The sequence below is a fragment of the Mustela nigripes genome, chromosome 14 (genome assembly GCF_022355385.1).
Source record: "Mustela nigripes isolate SB6536 chromosome 14, MUSNIG.SB6536, whole genome shotgun sequence".
Taxonomy (NCBI): domain Eukaryota; kingdom Metazoa; phylum Chordata; class Mammalia; order Carnivora; family Mustelidae; genus Mustela; species Mustela nigripes.
The window spans coordinates 86168604-86184157 of NC_081570.1; the positions used below are offsets into that span (position 1 = coordinate 86168604).

The window sequence follows — 15554 nt, forward strand, 5'->3', positions numbered from 1 at the left end:
AAGCCCTTTGTGTATTTTTCCACCATTAAATATCCACTGCTTTTTATTTTTCCACTAGAATGTAAAATTTATTAAAGTATCGATCTTTTCTGTCTTACTCAGGCACCTCCGTACATGGCACATAGTGTGCTTAATACATATTTGCTGAATGAAGAAGGAGGGAATAATGAATATATGGAATTAATCTACCTACACTAAATATACTAACTAGCCCTAGTAGAGGGGAGAAATCATTAAACTCCTCTTTTCTCTTATTCTTTGAAGTTGGTAGGAAAATAGTAGGAGTACCATATGTGATTTTTTCATTCTGTAGAGTTCTCTTTCCTTCTAGCATTTTCATTGCTATTTATTGTTGAGTAACTACTAAATCTCAAATTAATATAGTATAAGTATGTTTTTTTTTAATTTTATTTATTTGTTTTACAGAGAGAGTAAAATAGGGAGAGAGGGAATATAAGCAGGGGAAGTGGGAGAGGGAGAATCAGGCTTACTACTGAGCAGGGAGTACAGGGACTCTGGGATCATGACCTGAGCCAAAGGCAGATGCTTAACGACTGAGCCATCCAGGTGCCCCAAGTATGTGGTTTTGTACAAAGATTAAATTCTTTCTGAAATTACAGAAAAATCTCCAAATAATGATTTCTTAAATAAGACAAAACTTTATTTCCAGGATGGCTATTAGAGTTCCAGCCATTCCTAGCAGCAGATTGTTCAGAATGGAGAGAAAAACTGGTAAAAAGTGTATATAGTGTCTTTTAAGGTGATTTATCTGGACAGACGTAGAGCACTTTGACTTATATTTCAGTGGCTAAACCTTTATCAATTTGGTCATGCCTGGTTGCAAATGTCTTTGTTCCAGTCAAACAGGTATTCTGCTGAAAGTCAAAGATTCTTTGCTAGGAAAGATACTGTAGGCTCAGCAAGTGGGACTAGAAAGAGATAAGCTAGTTTGACTTCTTTTATAGATAGAAAACTGAGGCCCAGAGTTTTTTTCCCCTAGAGTAACAAGAGAGCCTAGAAGCACCTCTCATTGTTTTTGTTTTCATTTTTGTTTTTTTTTCCACTACACCACGATTTTTTTTTCTAGTATCTCAGTATAGTTTCCTTTGTTCTTACTCTGTTTTATTTTATGTGTACTTCACTGTCTGTTAGAAAATTTAATTTCAGTAATATTTTTTACCAAGGCTATTACAATCATTTTCCCTTTAGACATAAAGGGAAATCATACAACTCTAAAGATAAATGTCTTTGTATTACCAAAGTAAATATTTGTTCAGGAAATGTTTTAGGCCATACCGGACATAGATTTGTTCCTATTTCTGTATAATATGTTATAGCATATGCTTGTAAAGTAACTCCTCAGTAAAGAAAACACCATTAATTGCATTTTTCAATAGAATTAAAACATGTGTATCTTAATCTTCTATCAGCTTGTCTCTCAAAAAACAACATTGCTTCCCAGTCCATGGTCATGACTTTTATTTTCCTACAGTTTTACTTTTCATCTTAAAAATGCAGATAAATATTCCATTTTGCTGAGAATTTTTTTAAGTAAGGGATTATATAATGGAATGTAGTGGAGTTGAGGGTTTTTTGTTGTCACTGTCATTAGTTTAACAATTTATACAAATGTCAGGATTCTGATTTCTTGGTAATAAATTGAGAGTTAGGTGTTTCTTTTCTCCGTTCCATCTAAGGAAAATCTATCTTGATTATTCCCTATATTCAATTTTTAATTAATCTTTAACAACTACTGTAAATATACTGTAGCTTGGTTACCAATAGACCTTTTTTAAAATTTTTTAGTATGGAAAATTTTAAACATAAGTGAAAGTAGAGAGTTTAATGAACCTCATGTCCCTTCCCATCACCCAGATTTAACATTTGTCAATGTAACTTATTCCATTTCCTCTTGCCTTTACCTTCCTTATGCTTTTACGTGTCCTACCACTGGATTATTTTAACACAGGTACCAACTGTAATTTCTTTCAAAAGAAATACTAATGCTTCAGAATGAGTGTCTAAAAAATAAGAGCCCACCCCCTTTTTAAAAAATATTACTCAATGCCATTCTCATCTTTAAAAATTGGCAACATTAGGGCGCCTGGGTGGCTCAGTGGGTTAAGCCGCTGCCTTCGGCTCAGGTCATGATCTCAGGGTCCTGGGATCGAGTCCCGCATCGGGCTCTCTGCTCAGCGGGGAGCCTGCTTCCTCCTCTCTCTCTCTGCCTGCCTCTCTGCCTACTTGTGATCTCCCTCTGTCAAATAAATAAATAAAATCTTTAAAAAAAAAAATTGGCAACATTAAAAAATTAGCAATTTATTAATATCAGTTGTCTAGTTAAAAGTGTTCAGATGACCCTTATTATCTCATAATTTCTTTTTATAGTTGTTGTAATAAATCAGAATCCAAACATGATCTAATCCCAACAAGATCTATAGTATTTGGTGGATATGTGTCTTAAGTCTTAATTTATGGGCTTTTTTCTTCCTTCCCTTGTTTTTGCCTCTAGTAGACCTTAAAATCTTTTTCGAAAGTTTCTTTTGCTAAATGTTCTATTTACATTTATTATATTTTGCTTCAACGATCAGGTTTCTCTTTTGTATCCTAAGAAGTTTTCATTATTAAAATATCTTTAGAAAGTAGTCACTTTAAAAAAGTTAAAAAATCATAGAGAAACTGACAATTTTTAAAGATGAGCAGCACAAGAGTGCTGCTTTTAGCAACTAATTTTTCTTCATCAGGTTACATTTGGTATATATATCAGATACTGTGAAATACTCTCTGTGCTGTCTTCATTTATAAGGAAATTTATGCCATGTATTTTTTTTTAAGATTTTTATTTATTTATATGACAGACAGAGATCACAAGTAGGCAGAGAGGCAGGCAGAGAGAGAGGAGGAAGCAGGATCCCTGCTGAGCAGAGAGCCCAATGCGGGACTCGATTCCAGGATCCTGGGATCATGACCTGAGCCGAAGGCAGAGGCTTTAACCCACTGAGCCACCCAGGTGCCCCTATGCCATGTAGTTTAAATGATAATTCAAAATAGGAAACATTTGCTAATCCTGAAGAGGAACAATTAAATTGACCTTCCTAAGGAGTAGTATTTTGATACATGATAGGTGAATAGAGAACTAGAAATATACTTTTTCATATGAGTTTGCCCACAGAGTTGCCGCTGAGTATTTTCAAATCATGATACCAGGTTTAAATAAAAAGACCATTTGCAATGCTTTAAGAACATGATATTCTTCCACTTTAGAAGAGAGAATGGTTTTTCAGGTAGACTCATATTTTACAGTATACTGAAAATGAAATAACATTTTAATGAAAATTAAAGTTACTTAAAATTTAAATAAAATTAAAATCTCATTTTGATGAGTATTAAAATTCCCAAGCTATATTTAAAACTCTTGAAAAGGGAACCTAATTGGTGTAGTATACAGAAGACATTCACCATCTTTCCCCTCTTAGGGCAATGTGTGATGTCCACTAAATATATTTAAAATAAATTTGTCATAAAAAAAAGATAGTGTGTATTAATTTGCTAGGGCCACTGTAACAAAGTACCACAATTTCTGGTTCTGAAGACTCGAATTCTAAGATCAAGGAATTGGCCATGCTAGTTCCTTCTGAGGTCGGCCAGGAAGAATCTGTTTATGCTTTCTTTCCCTTAGCTTCAGTTGCTTTGCTGGCAATCTTTCACATTCCTTGGCTTGTAGAAGTTTCATCTGATACTTTATCTTGACTCAGTGGTCTCTGTGGGTGCGGTCTGTCTCCGGGTTTCCCCTTGTTCTAAGGACAATAGTCATTGGATCTGGGCCCACCTTACTGACCTAATCTTAATGAATTACGTCTGCAGTGACCCTGTTTCCAAACTGGCTCACATTCTTAGGTACTGGAGATGTAGGACTTAAAATTAAGAATTTGGAAGAGGACACAATTCAACCCATACCAGGTTTTACTAAATATATGCATACATCTGTATATCAGTAAATATTTTTTAATTTATATTTATTTAGAATGAATACCCTGAACCTTCTACAACTAATTTATGGCCATTTAAAATAGAAATCACATATATAATAAAATCCTTAAATTAAGAAAGAAAACTGTTAAGAACTATTTATAGGGTGAAAAAAATAAGCCTACTAAATATGTAAATTAAGGTAGTTACTAAAATTGACTTTTAAATCTAGTTGTAAAATTCCATAAAGTTAAGGGAGGATGGGTAAAAATTTTCATTGTCTGGTTTTACTACAAAACGACTACTTTGTTTTATCAGTATAGATCATTTTCTGAAACCAAATTTTGAAAGTAACTTACCATATTAGTCCTTTGTCACAGCATAGAAAAAAAAATCACAAGCAATGTCTTTACTAGTGGTTTTATAATACAGTACAGAGATATTCATCAAATGGGTCTTTCATATTTGAAAATATAATAAAGTTATTATTTTCAGTGTTACATGACTGTTAAGGTTCAAGTATTATAAGGTTCAAGTAGTATTATAGAGATCCAATTATTCAAGGAAAGTTTTTTAAAATAACAGATCTGAGGGGCACCTGGATGGCTCAGTGTGTTAAAGCCTCTGCCTTTAGCTCAGGTCATGATCCCAGGGTCCTGGGGGCCTGCTTCCCTTCCTCTCTCTCTGCCTGCCTCTTTGAGTACTTGTGATCTCTATCTGTCAAATAAATAAATAAATAATCTTAAAAAAAATAATAATAAAATAACAGATCCGAGAGAATTGAACCTTTACTGTGTCCTCCTCAGGCATCAGTTTTCTTATTTAGTCTTTATTTATTCCTTTATTCTCATTCTGCTTTGAGTTGGGTATTAAATGAGTACAAACAGTGCTTAAACTGTATTATGCATCTATATTTGAATAAAGTATACAAAGTTTAAGATAAAATTTAAGACATTTTCCAAAATACTTCTTGATGACTTGAAAGAGATTTACAAGTTATTGTATTTTGGGGGGCATCTGGGTGGCTCAGTCAGTTAAGCCCCTGACCCTTGGTTTTGACTGAGGTCCTGATTTCAGGACCTAAGATTGAGCCCTGAGGTGGGGCTCCATGCTCAGTGTGGAGTCAGTTTGTCTCTGCCCCTCTGTTCCTCCCCGCTGCCTGCCCTCGCTCGCTCGCTCCTTGTGTCTCTCTAGAATAAATAAATCTTTTTAAAAAAATTATTGTATTTTTTAATGTATTGTATTGTTTTACTTCATTTTCTAATTTTATAATTATTCCAGATTATGAGAACATTTTAAAACTACTTTTTCTACTTAGGTGAGGAATGGTTTTCACTTTAGTTTGTAGCACTTATAACTGAAGGCTCTGGTGTCTGGCCAAATTGTCAAGAGCTATAGGTCATGGGGGGAACACTAGGTATTATGAGATATTAGTAATTAATATAGGCATTTAATAATAATGGTAATAATAGGAATATTAATATAGCTTAATTGTGGCAAGCACTGTGATAAATGTTTCACAGATACTAATTCAATCATTATAACATTTATGACATTTTTATTTTTTTTATTTTTATTTTTTTAAAGATTTTATTTATTTATTTGACAGACATTTTTATTATTATCCTGTTTAAGTGAGGGCAAAATTGAGGTGCAAAGTAGTTAAGCAATTTGAGATTGTCAGAACTAGTAAGTCGTGGAACTGGGATTTGAACCCAGGTACTCTGACTTCAGAAGTAGTGCTCCTAACCACTCTGATACACCTTAGTTTTAAATATTGAGCTGTTGATATGCTTGCTTTCAGAACATTTCTATTGAGCTATCTTCAAGTTCACTGAATTATTTCTTTAGCTGTGTCCAGTCTTCTCATAAACCAGTTGGAAGAATTATTCAGCACTGATACCTTGTTTTTTATTTCTCCCATTTCCATTTAATTTTCATTTTTTATTTTTCAAAATTTTTTTCTTATAAGTATTTTATTTGAGAGAGAATGTGTGCATGCATGCATGTGGAAGCAGGGGAAGGGGCAGAGGGAAAGAGAGAATCCCCAGCAGACTCCTCACTGAGCACAGAGCTCCTCATGGTGGCTGGATCCATGACCATGAGATCATGACCTGAGCTGAAATGAGGAGCTGGATACTCAAACAACTGGTGCCCTTCCATTTACTTTTTTTTAAAAAATATTTCATGGGCACCTGGGTGGCTCAGTGGGTTAAAGCCTCTGCCTTCGGCTCAGGTCATGATCCCAAGGTCCTCGGATCAAGCCCCGCATCTGGCTCTCTGCTCAGTAGGGAGCCTGCTTCCTCCTCTCTCTCTCTCTGCCTACTTGTGATCTGTCTGTCAAATAAATAAATAAAATCTAAAAAAAAAATTTTTTTTCAGGGTCTCCCGGATGACACAGTTGTTGAGCAGGAGACTCTTGGTTTTGGCTCAGGTCATGATCTCAAGGTTGTGAGATGGAGCCCCATGTCAGGCTCCCTGCTCAGCTTAGTGTCTGCTTGGAATTCTCTCCCACTCCCTCTGCCCATCCCATTCATGTTCTCTCTCTCTCTCTCTCTCTCTTGCATTAATAAATCTTTTTTTAAAAATCTCATATTTTTCTGCTGGAATTCCCCAGTAATTCATACATTTTGTTCACCTTTTCCCATAGATCCTTTAACATATTAATTATAGTGATGATAGTTCCAGTATCTGAGCCAGTATCTTGGTCTGGTTCTGGTGACTGCTTTATTCGCATTGAGTTCTTTCTCGTACTCTTTATCTTGAAATTTTTGATCAAAGGCTGGACATAGTGAATAAAAAGCTGTGGTTATTAAGATAATAGTATTTATAAACTAGAAATAGATATGCATCTTCTGTCAAGGCATTATTTGGTTAGGTTTTTGCATGTGTCACAGAAGCTTTCTCTTCATATTCATGGCATTCGCACCCTCCCTGTTAGCACTCCCCCCAAGCTGTAGGCTGCTGTTTCTTATTACTTAGAGCTAGGTTTTTAGCGACAGCAGGGAGCATTCATAATTTAACCCTGTCTCAGTCTTAGGCAGGCCCTGTGAACCTGGCCTTGGGAGTAAGTTTTGTGTTGTTTTCAACATTTTTGCCCCTCTTGTGAAAGCAAAACTCTGCTGTGTACATGTGGATAGTCTCTGGTGAGAGTGAGTTTCCTGCTCTTTTTTCAGTGGTAGCAGAACATCTGCTTTGTGTTGGTGCAGAATTCTGTGTCCCTCCTTTAGTGACTTTTTTTAGTGGTTGCTTTAGTGTGCATAATAGGGATTTTTAACTTCCCACAAGTATGTTTATCTTTTTTAAAAAACTTCTATTTTCTACTGTCCTAAGCGCTTATTGCCATTCATTTCACTTTTATGCGTTGAAACTCCATAATACAGTGCACCTGTGTTGCTTTATATCAGGAGTTAGCAAACTTTCTCTAAACAGCAGATGGTGAATATTTTAGGCTTCAAGGGCCATAAGGTCTCTCACAACTTCTCTATTCTACTGTTACAGCACAGAAGCAACGGTTGACAGTATATAAATGGATGAGTTTAACTGTGTTCCAGTAAAACTTTATTTACAAAAATAGGTGGTGATCTGGGCCATAGCTTGCTGATCTCTGCCTTAAATAGTTATCATTTTTTAAAAAGGGCTTTATTGAGATAATTCATATACCATACAATTCACTGATTAAGGTATATAATTAAATGGCTTTTAATATCCTGTAGCCATTGCCCTCTAATTCCCTTATCCCCTGATTTGCCCTAATTCTAGGCAACCACTAATCTACTTTCTGTCTGTATATATTAGCCTACTCTGGCCTTTCATATAAATGGAATCATAATGTATGATCCTTTGTGACAGGTTTGTTGTACTTAGCATGATGTTTTCAAGGGTCATCCATATTCTGCATGTGTGAGCATTCATTTATTTTTATTGCCAAATAATATTCCAGCAGTGTGGGAGAATTCTGGTTTCTCTACATCCTCACCAACACTTCTTACTGATTTTTTTTTTTTTATTTAGTTATCAAAGTGTGGGTATGAAGGTGTTTCTCATTGTTTTGAATTGCAATTCCCTGAAAGGTAGTTAATGATGTTTAGTATCTTTTATGTGTTTATTGGCCATTTGTGGTTTTTTTTTGGAGAAATGTTTACTCAGGTTCTTTGTTCATTTAAAAAATAAGATGATTTATCTTGGGGCTTCTGGATGACATAGTTGTTTAAGTGACACCTTGGTTTTGGCTCAGGTTGTGATCTCAGGGTCATGAGATCTGGCACTGCATCAGGCTCCACACTCAGTGCAGAGACTGCTTAAGAGTCTCTCTCCTTCTACCCCTCCCTCTGGAGCTCGCTCGCTCTCTTTCAAATGAATACATGAATCTTTAAAAAAAAGAAAGGAAGAGAGAAATAAAATGGGTTATTTTTTTTTTTTGAAGTGTTTTAAGAGTTTTTCCTCCCTAGCTCAGACGGTGGAGCCCGCAACTGTTTATCTTACGGTTGTGAGTTCGAGGCCCCTGTTGGGTGTAGAGATTACTTAAAAACATATTTTAAGGGGCACCTGGGTGGCTCAGCGGGTTAAAGCTTCTGCATTCGGCTCAGGTCATGATCTCAGGGTCCTGGGATCAAGCCCCGCATTGGGCTCTCTGCTTAGCAGGGAGATTGCTTCCTCCTCTCTCTCTGCCTGCCTCTCTGCCTGCTTGTGGTTTCTGTCTGTCAAATAAATAAATAAGATCTTAAAAAAAATTTTTTTTTAAAACAGAAAAAGAGTTCTTCCTATACTCTGGATACAAGCCCCTTGTTAAATATATGATTGGCAGATACTTCCTCACACACATGCATTATCTTTTAACTTAGTTATTATTGTCCTTGGAGGAATATAAATTTTAAAATTCCAGTGATGTCCAGTCTGTGTTTTCTGTTTTTGCTGTTACTTGTGCTTTTGATGTCTTATTTATATAAGAAACTGTTGCCCAATCCAACGTGGTGAATATTTTAGATTTTATGCGTAGGTCTTTGATCTATTTTGGGTCAATTTTTGTGTATGGTATGAAGTAAGGGCAAAAACCATTTTTTGCATGTGGGTATCCAGGTGTAACAGTGCATTTGTTGAAAACACTGTTCTTTGCATCTTGGCATCCTTGTCAGAAGTCAGTTGACCATAAATGTAAGGATTTGTTTCTAGATTCTAAATTCTGTTCCATTGCTCTATAGGTTTACTTTTGTGCCGGCACCACACTGTTTTGATTACTGTAACTCTGTAGTAAACTTTGAAATTGGGAAGTTTGAGTCCTCCACCTTTGCTTTTCTGTATGAATTTTAAGAATATCACTTTTTTCAAAGAAGTCAGCTGGGATTTTGATAGGAGTGAGTTGTATCTGTAGATCAATTGGGGAAGTATTGGCATTATAACAGTATTGTTTTCTGATCCATAAATATGGATGTCTTCCCATTTATTTAGGTCTTTTTAATTTTTTCATCAGTATTCTATAGTTTTAGAGTATAAATTTTATACTTTTTTGTTAAATGTGTATTTTTTTTATGCTATTGCAAGTGGAAATTTTATTTTATTTTTTATATCATTCCTATATAGGAATACAGTTCATTTTTGTATGTTGATAACTGTGTCCTGCACCCTTGCCAAACTTATTTATTTTAATAGGTTTTTAGTGGAGTCCTTAAGATTTTATATATATAAGATCCTGTCATCTGCAAATAGTGATAGTTTTATTCCTTCACTTCCAGTCTGGGTGTCGTTTATTTCCTCCTAACTTCCCTTGTTAGATCCTCCAGTATAATGTTAAATAGAAGTAGTGAGAGGGGACAGCCTTATCTTATACCTGATCTTAGGGGGAAACATTCAGTCATTAGCCATTAATTGTGCTGTGGGGTTTTCGTAGATGCCAGTTAAGAATTGAGGAAGTTCTTTCTATTCCAAGTGTGTTGAGTGTTTTTGTTATGAAGGGGAATGTTAAATTTTGTCCAACTCTTTTGGCACCTGTTGAGATGATCTTGTGGTTTTTGTCTTTTATCCTATTGATATAATGTGTTTGATTGATTGATTTTCATATATCGAACCAACCTTCCATTGTTGGGATTAATCCCACTTGGTCACGGTGTATACTTTTAAAAATATATATTCTTAGATTCCATTTGCTAGTATTTGTTGAAGATTTTTTATGTATATTTGAGAAAGATTAGTCTCTTTCATTTCTTGTAGTGTCTTTTGTCTCATTTTGGTATGCATTTTGGTCTGAGAGTAATACTGCTTTTATACAGTGAATTGGGAAGCATTTCTTCATGATCTGTTTTTTTGGAAGAGTTTGTAAGGGATTGGTATTTATTGTTCTTTAAATGTTTGGTAAAATTTATGTTTAAAAAAATAATAGGGACCAAGGTTAATAGTATTGATGCCCAGAAATGTGCACACCTATTACTTTGTCAGGCCATTAGTGTGGGGGTTTTGAGTCTCTGATCAATAGTTAACTAGCAACCAGCCACTGACTTCAGATTTTTTGAGTGGCTTCTGTTTAGGGTAGGGCTTGGGGTCCTGGAGGATTTTTTCAGTGTTCTTGCTCCACTCTCAGTTTTCAGCAAGCCCTGCACACCTTGCCCCAGGGGAGTCTGCCCTTGCTCAGCTCTCGCAGATAGATTGCTATTGTTTTGTACTCTAGTCAAGGCTTTGGTTGCAGGGGAGAGAGAATTTGGTTCTCGTGCTGGAGCCTTATTTTTAGGCAGTCCCTTCATACTTAGAGCCAGAGTGGGTATTATTAATGTTCCTGCCCCTTTTCCCACCTCTCCCCACAGCCTTTTATCAAAAGAAGAAACCGTTGTCTTACCCTCTTCCAACAGCAGCAGACCTTTGCTTTTTATCAATGTAAGATCTTGGCCCAATGTGGCTTCAGACTTTCCCCCAGCAGTAGATGGCTGGGTTTTTCTCTCTCTCTCTTTCAGTGGCAGCTGACCTCTACCAGTGACCAGGGGGTGGACAAATTCCTGCCCCTTCTCCAGTAGCAGCTAGCTTTGTTTTTACCCCTCTTTCAGTAGAAGCTGTTTTTTTTCCCCCTTGAGCAAGGGTAGTTAGGATTTCCTTCTTAGGTGTTTAAAATTTGTCCTTAATATTTTTCTATATATGGTATTTCAAGGTTGTCTTTTTAGAAGATTAGTTCCTGATAAGCAGAAGGACATTGAGAGAATTTAGAGAAGGATGCTTACTATTTGGTTACTATTATAATATGCCAATATGTCTGTTCTTTTACAGCTTAGGCTTGATTTCCGACTCTTTTCACATGTTTTTCGATAGCACTGCCATTTTGGCTGGATTGGCAGCATCTGTTATTTCAAAATGGAGAGATAATGATGCTTTCTCTTATGGGTAAGACTTTTTAAAAACCTTTTAATTAAAGCATAAGAAATACATAAAAAATACAAATCTTAAGCACATGAATCTTCACAAATTGAACACATTTGTGTAACTTGAGCCCTTAACCCGCCTGCCCCCCATCGCCTCCTTCTGGGTCCTTCCTGTGCAGTACTCCCTAACTCAGTGGATTCGTTTCACCTGTTTTGGAACGGTGTTTAATTGGAATCTAGAGCATGTACTTTTTTTTTGCATCTAAATTCTTTTGCGTTCTTTTGCTTAGAGATAGGACATCTTGGTTTTACCAAAAATTTTTAAGTGAAATTTTTTGCTTAACCTATTTTGGGGGGATGGGGGAGAAGAAGAAACTTTCAGTATATAAAAATGGTCATGTTTCTTTTTTAGACGGATATTTTGTTACTGACTTATTTAAAGTTATCATTTCCTGATGTGATTTTATATTATTTACCCTCTTCAAGCTATGCTTTTATGAAAAATGTTTCTTTTCGTACTCTTGCTCAATTTGGATAATTAGTCAAATATTGGAGAGTGTTTTTATGCTGGAGAGACTATATTGGAACATCTGGTCTCACTTCTGAGCCTAGTACTATTTAGAGGCAGAGTTTGCCTTTTGCCATCTCTGATTGGGAGAAGCAGTGGAGTGTCCAGTGTTTGATTGACTCTGCCTGAATGTTTTCTTTTTCAAGTTCATAGAGTATTTTGCAGTGTAATTATATTTATGTGTAAGCAGCACTTAGGGGTAATACCTTCCTTCTCTGTCTCTCCACCTTCTTTCTCTTTCCTGTTCCCCTCTCTCACCTCTTACTTGTTGACTCTTTCTCTTCTGTCCCCCTCCCTTGTGAGTGCTTTCTCACATTATCTCCTTTCTTCACTCTTACCTGTTTTCTCTTTCACTCTCATCCCATCCTCATCTTCTCTGCCATCTGTCCTGAACTCCCGCCTCCCTTCTCTTGTTTTTTTTTTCCAGTTCCTTGTGCCTCTGCTCATGATCTCTCCCTGTTCCTCGGCCTTTCACACCCCTTCCTCTCTTTCTCTCTCCCACACATCTTTTATCTTTCTTTTCTCCTGTTTTTTTTTTTTTTTTTTTCTCTCTCTCTCTACCCTCGGCCACTGTCTCTCTCAGGCTCTTATTCCTCCTCCCTCTTAACTTCTTAGCCCTAGTTCTTTCTTCTCTTCCTTCCCCAGTCTCTTTCCTTTTTTCACTAATCCTCCTTCCGGAAGGTTCCCTTTCCTTTATAGTGTCTCTCCTTCTGTCCTACCTGCTCACATCCACAGTCTTATGCACACTGTTTCCTGTTCTCTCTTTTACTCTTGTTCCCTCACTACTTCTTCTTTCTCTCCACCATCGCTTTTGTTCTCAAGCCAGAATGCATGCACTTTCTCTTTTATGTGCTCTTGTTCTCTTCAGATATTTATCGAGGGCCCATATGAGTCTGGCTCTTTGCTACTTTTAAAGATGAATAAAACATGGCTTCTGCCTTGGAGGAACTTGTGCTCTAATGAGGAAACAATGCTGTAAAAAATACCATAAAAACTGTACATTGTGACAAGTGCCAAAAGAAAGATAGATGAAAAAAAAAAAGGAAAGATGAAATTCTGTGACAGAACTTGCTGATTTGGGGTATAACCAAAGTGATGTGGCTATTTGTAAGATTATTAAAGTGAGACAAAAAACACTAATATAGGGCGCCTGGGTGGCTCAGTGGGTTAAGCCGCTGCCTTCGGCTCAGGTCATGATCTCAGGGTGCTGGGATCGAGTCCCACGTCGGGCTCTCTGCTCAGCAGGGAGCCTGCTTCCTCCTCTCTCTCTGCCTGCCTCTCTGCCTGCTTGTGATCTCTCTCTGTCAAATAAATAAATAAAATCTTTAAAAAAAAAAAAAAAAACACTAATATACTGTTTCTATTGAGTACAGTGAGGGATCTCTATATCTATAAATCCAAATAGCTCAGAAGAGAACATTTTCCATGGCATTATGCAATCAAAAGATTCCCAAGTGTATTTTGGATCATTAAAGAAAGATTGCATGTAAAGTTCTAATCCTATGTTGGAAAATTAGTAATTCATATGTACTATAAATAAAAAATCTGATTAGAATATTTTACTTAACAATTTTTCAGAAAAAAATTTTAAAAAGTATTCAGGATAAACAGTAGGTGACAATTAAAATTATCAGTACCTTAAATCTTAGGGTACTTGTTGTTTTCTATTTATAAAGCACAGTGTCCCATTCTAAGATGGTTTTTAGGAACAGCTTTGAATACCTCAGTATCATAGCTTTTAACTATTCAACTCTAGTTAATATAGGAGAGTGATATTCTTGCCACCTTTTTATTTCTTGTTTTGTCTTCTTGTTTGCTTTTTCTTTTGAGAAGGGAAAAATTAGTAAAATCTAATGCAGCATTTGAAACTATTAATAGTTGCTATAGTAGTGAGTAGCAGCAGTAGTAAAATGTAGGTACCAGTACATCAAAGTGACACCGAATAGGCTAAGCCTGGGGATGAATCCCTAACCGACCAGTTCAGTATGATCATGGCAGCAGACTGACTGGTAGAAGAGTAACAGGAGGAATATGAGAAGCAGAAGACTTTTCAGTATTTCTTTACAGAAAAGTCATCTTCCTGTCTGGTCACATTCCTGTTTTTGAAATAGCAATGCCAGCATAAAAGAATATATGTCTGAAAGGTAGATAAATGCACCTGTATATGTCTTTATATGTATGTACGTATCATTGAATCTTTTGTTGCCTTGGCTAAAGAATTCAGATACCGTCATACTTCATTAGGCAATAGCACTTTCATGAATGTGCTGTTTTCATTCCAAGACTCACTGTATTCAAGTAAATGTAGTCATTTGTAAAGGCAAGTATGTCTGGTTTTCACTTCAATCCTGCAACCAAGTTTAGCAAATATATTAAGCTTAATTAAGTCACTTTAGCCCAGCAGTTTATCAGAATTTATGGAGCACCTATTAAGCTAGGCTTTAGAGACAAAAAGACACCTGGATAACATTCCTACCTTTGATCTTGAAATTTAATGGAACTCAAGGACAAAAGGCTTTCCATCAGGTATTAGCTATGGGAGTAGAAGAGTGGGCTAAAAGAAAGTGCTTTTCATTTTGAGGTTAGTAACCCTGCTGATATATTAGATCAATTCCTCAGTGTTTACTATGAAAAGCCAGCTGAATTTAATGAAAGTTCTCCTGAAAAATAAAAAGGCATATGCTTTGACAAATATTATGTAAATTTAATTTATTCGTATGTGTTAGAAGGTAGAAGTATGCATTATTTCTGAGTGGAGAAATATGTACTATGGTGGAATGGACTGACAGAGCAAACTCCCAACAGGACTGAATAGAATGCTTTTTAAATAGTTTGTTCTCCTTTCTTTAAACATAGTTCTTATAGTAAAAATTGTATTACCTAGAAATTGACATAGAAAGCTAGAAGAAGCAGTGTTTCTGATTCTCCTATTATATTGTTTAAGGACCAGAGTGATTAACTGCTGTCAGCACCCTTTGAATAATGTTAGGACGTGTAAAACTGCCAAGTTAAAGTTGTTTCTGATGACTTTAACTAAGCCAAATAGTACCTTATGGAAAAAATAAAATCTTTCCCCAATGCTTCACGCAGGTAGGAAGCAGAAAGCTTCAGAAGCCCATGGAGAAAAAGACAGGTATTTTTAACATAGTTTAATTAGTATTATGTGAAGCTAGAATGATTCTAAAAATAGGTAATTGAAACGTTTTTGTTTAATATATTTATCTTAGAAAAGAGTGATAGAAATATAAATCTCAAGTTATCTCTGGGGTAATTCAGAAATAATTTTATTTTCCTCCAGATCAAAGCTCCATTTTCCAAATATTTGAGCAGAAAGTTAGAAAACAAAAAAATGTAAGGAATTCTTAGAAAAAAGCAACCAGTAAGTTAGAAAAACCCCTCTTTCAAGTCCTTTTCTTCTCCTTTTTATCTTTAGATCCTTCCTTTGCCAACTTGTCTAGTCTAGTTTTTCCTTCTCCAGGGGCAACTTGAGATTTACATTTCTGTGAAAGGTCTTTCTAAATCTGCTTATTCTAAGAAGGTCTTTATTGGCTTGTAGAAATGGATGTATTTTGCAGTATTGTGCTATTATACATAGTTCATTATAATTAAATTCATTTCCTCATTTCTACAATATATGCAGAATAAAACAAATTCTACTATAATACTAGGACTTTGCT

The 15554-nt window shown here is 35.8% G+C and overlaps 1 protein-coding gene across 2 annotated transcripts in view; it reads left to right on the forward strand.

The window, feature by feature from the left end:
* SLC30A7 (solute carrier family 30 member 7) overlaps positions 1–15554 on the forward strand; it is an 88367-nt gene that overhangs the window by 3837 nt on the left and 68976 nt on the right. For both annotated transcript variants that reach the window (XM_059375521.1, XM_059375522.1), the window contains exon 3: positions 11218–11331. In XM_059375521.1, coding sequence (XP_059231504.1) covers positions 11218–11331 — 114 coding nt within the window. The remainder of the gene's footprint in view (positions 1–11217; positions 11332–15554) is intronic.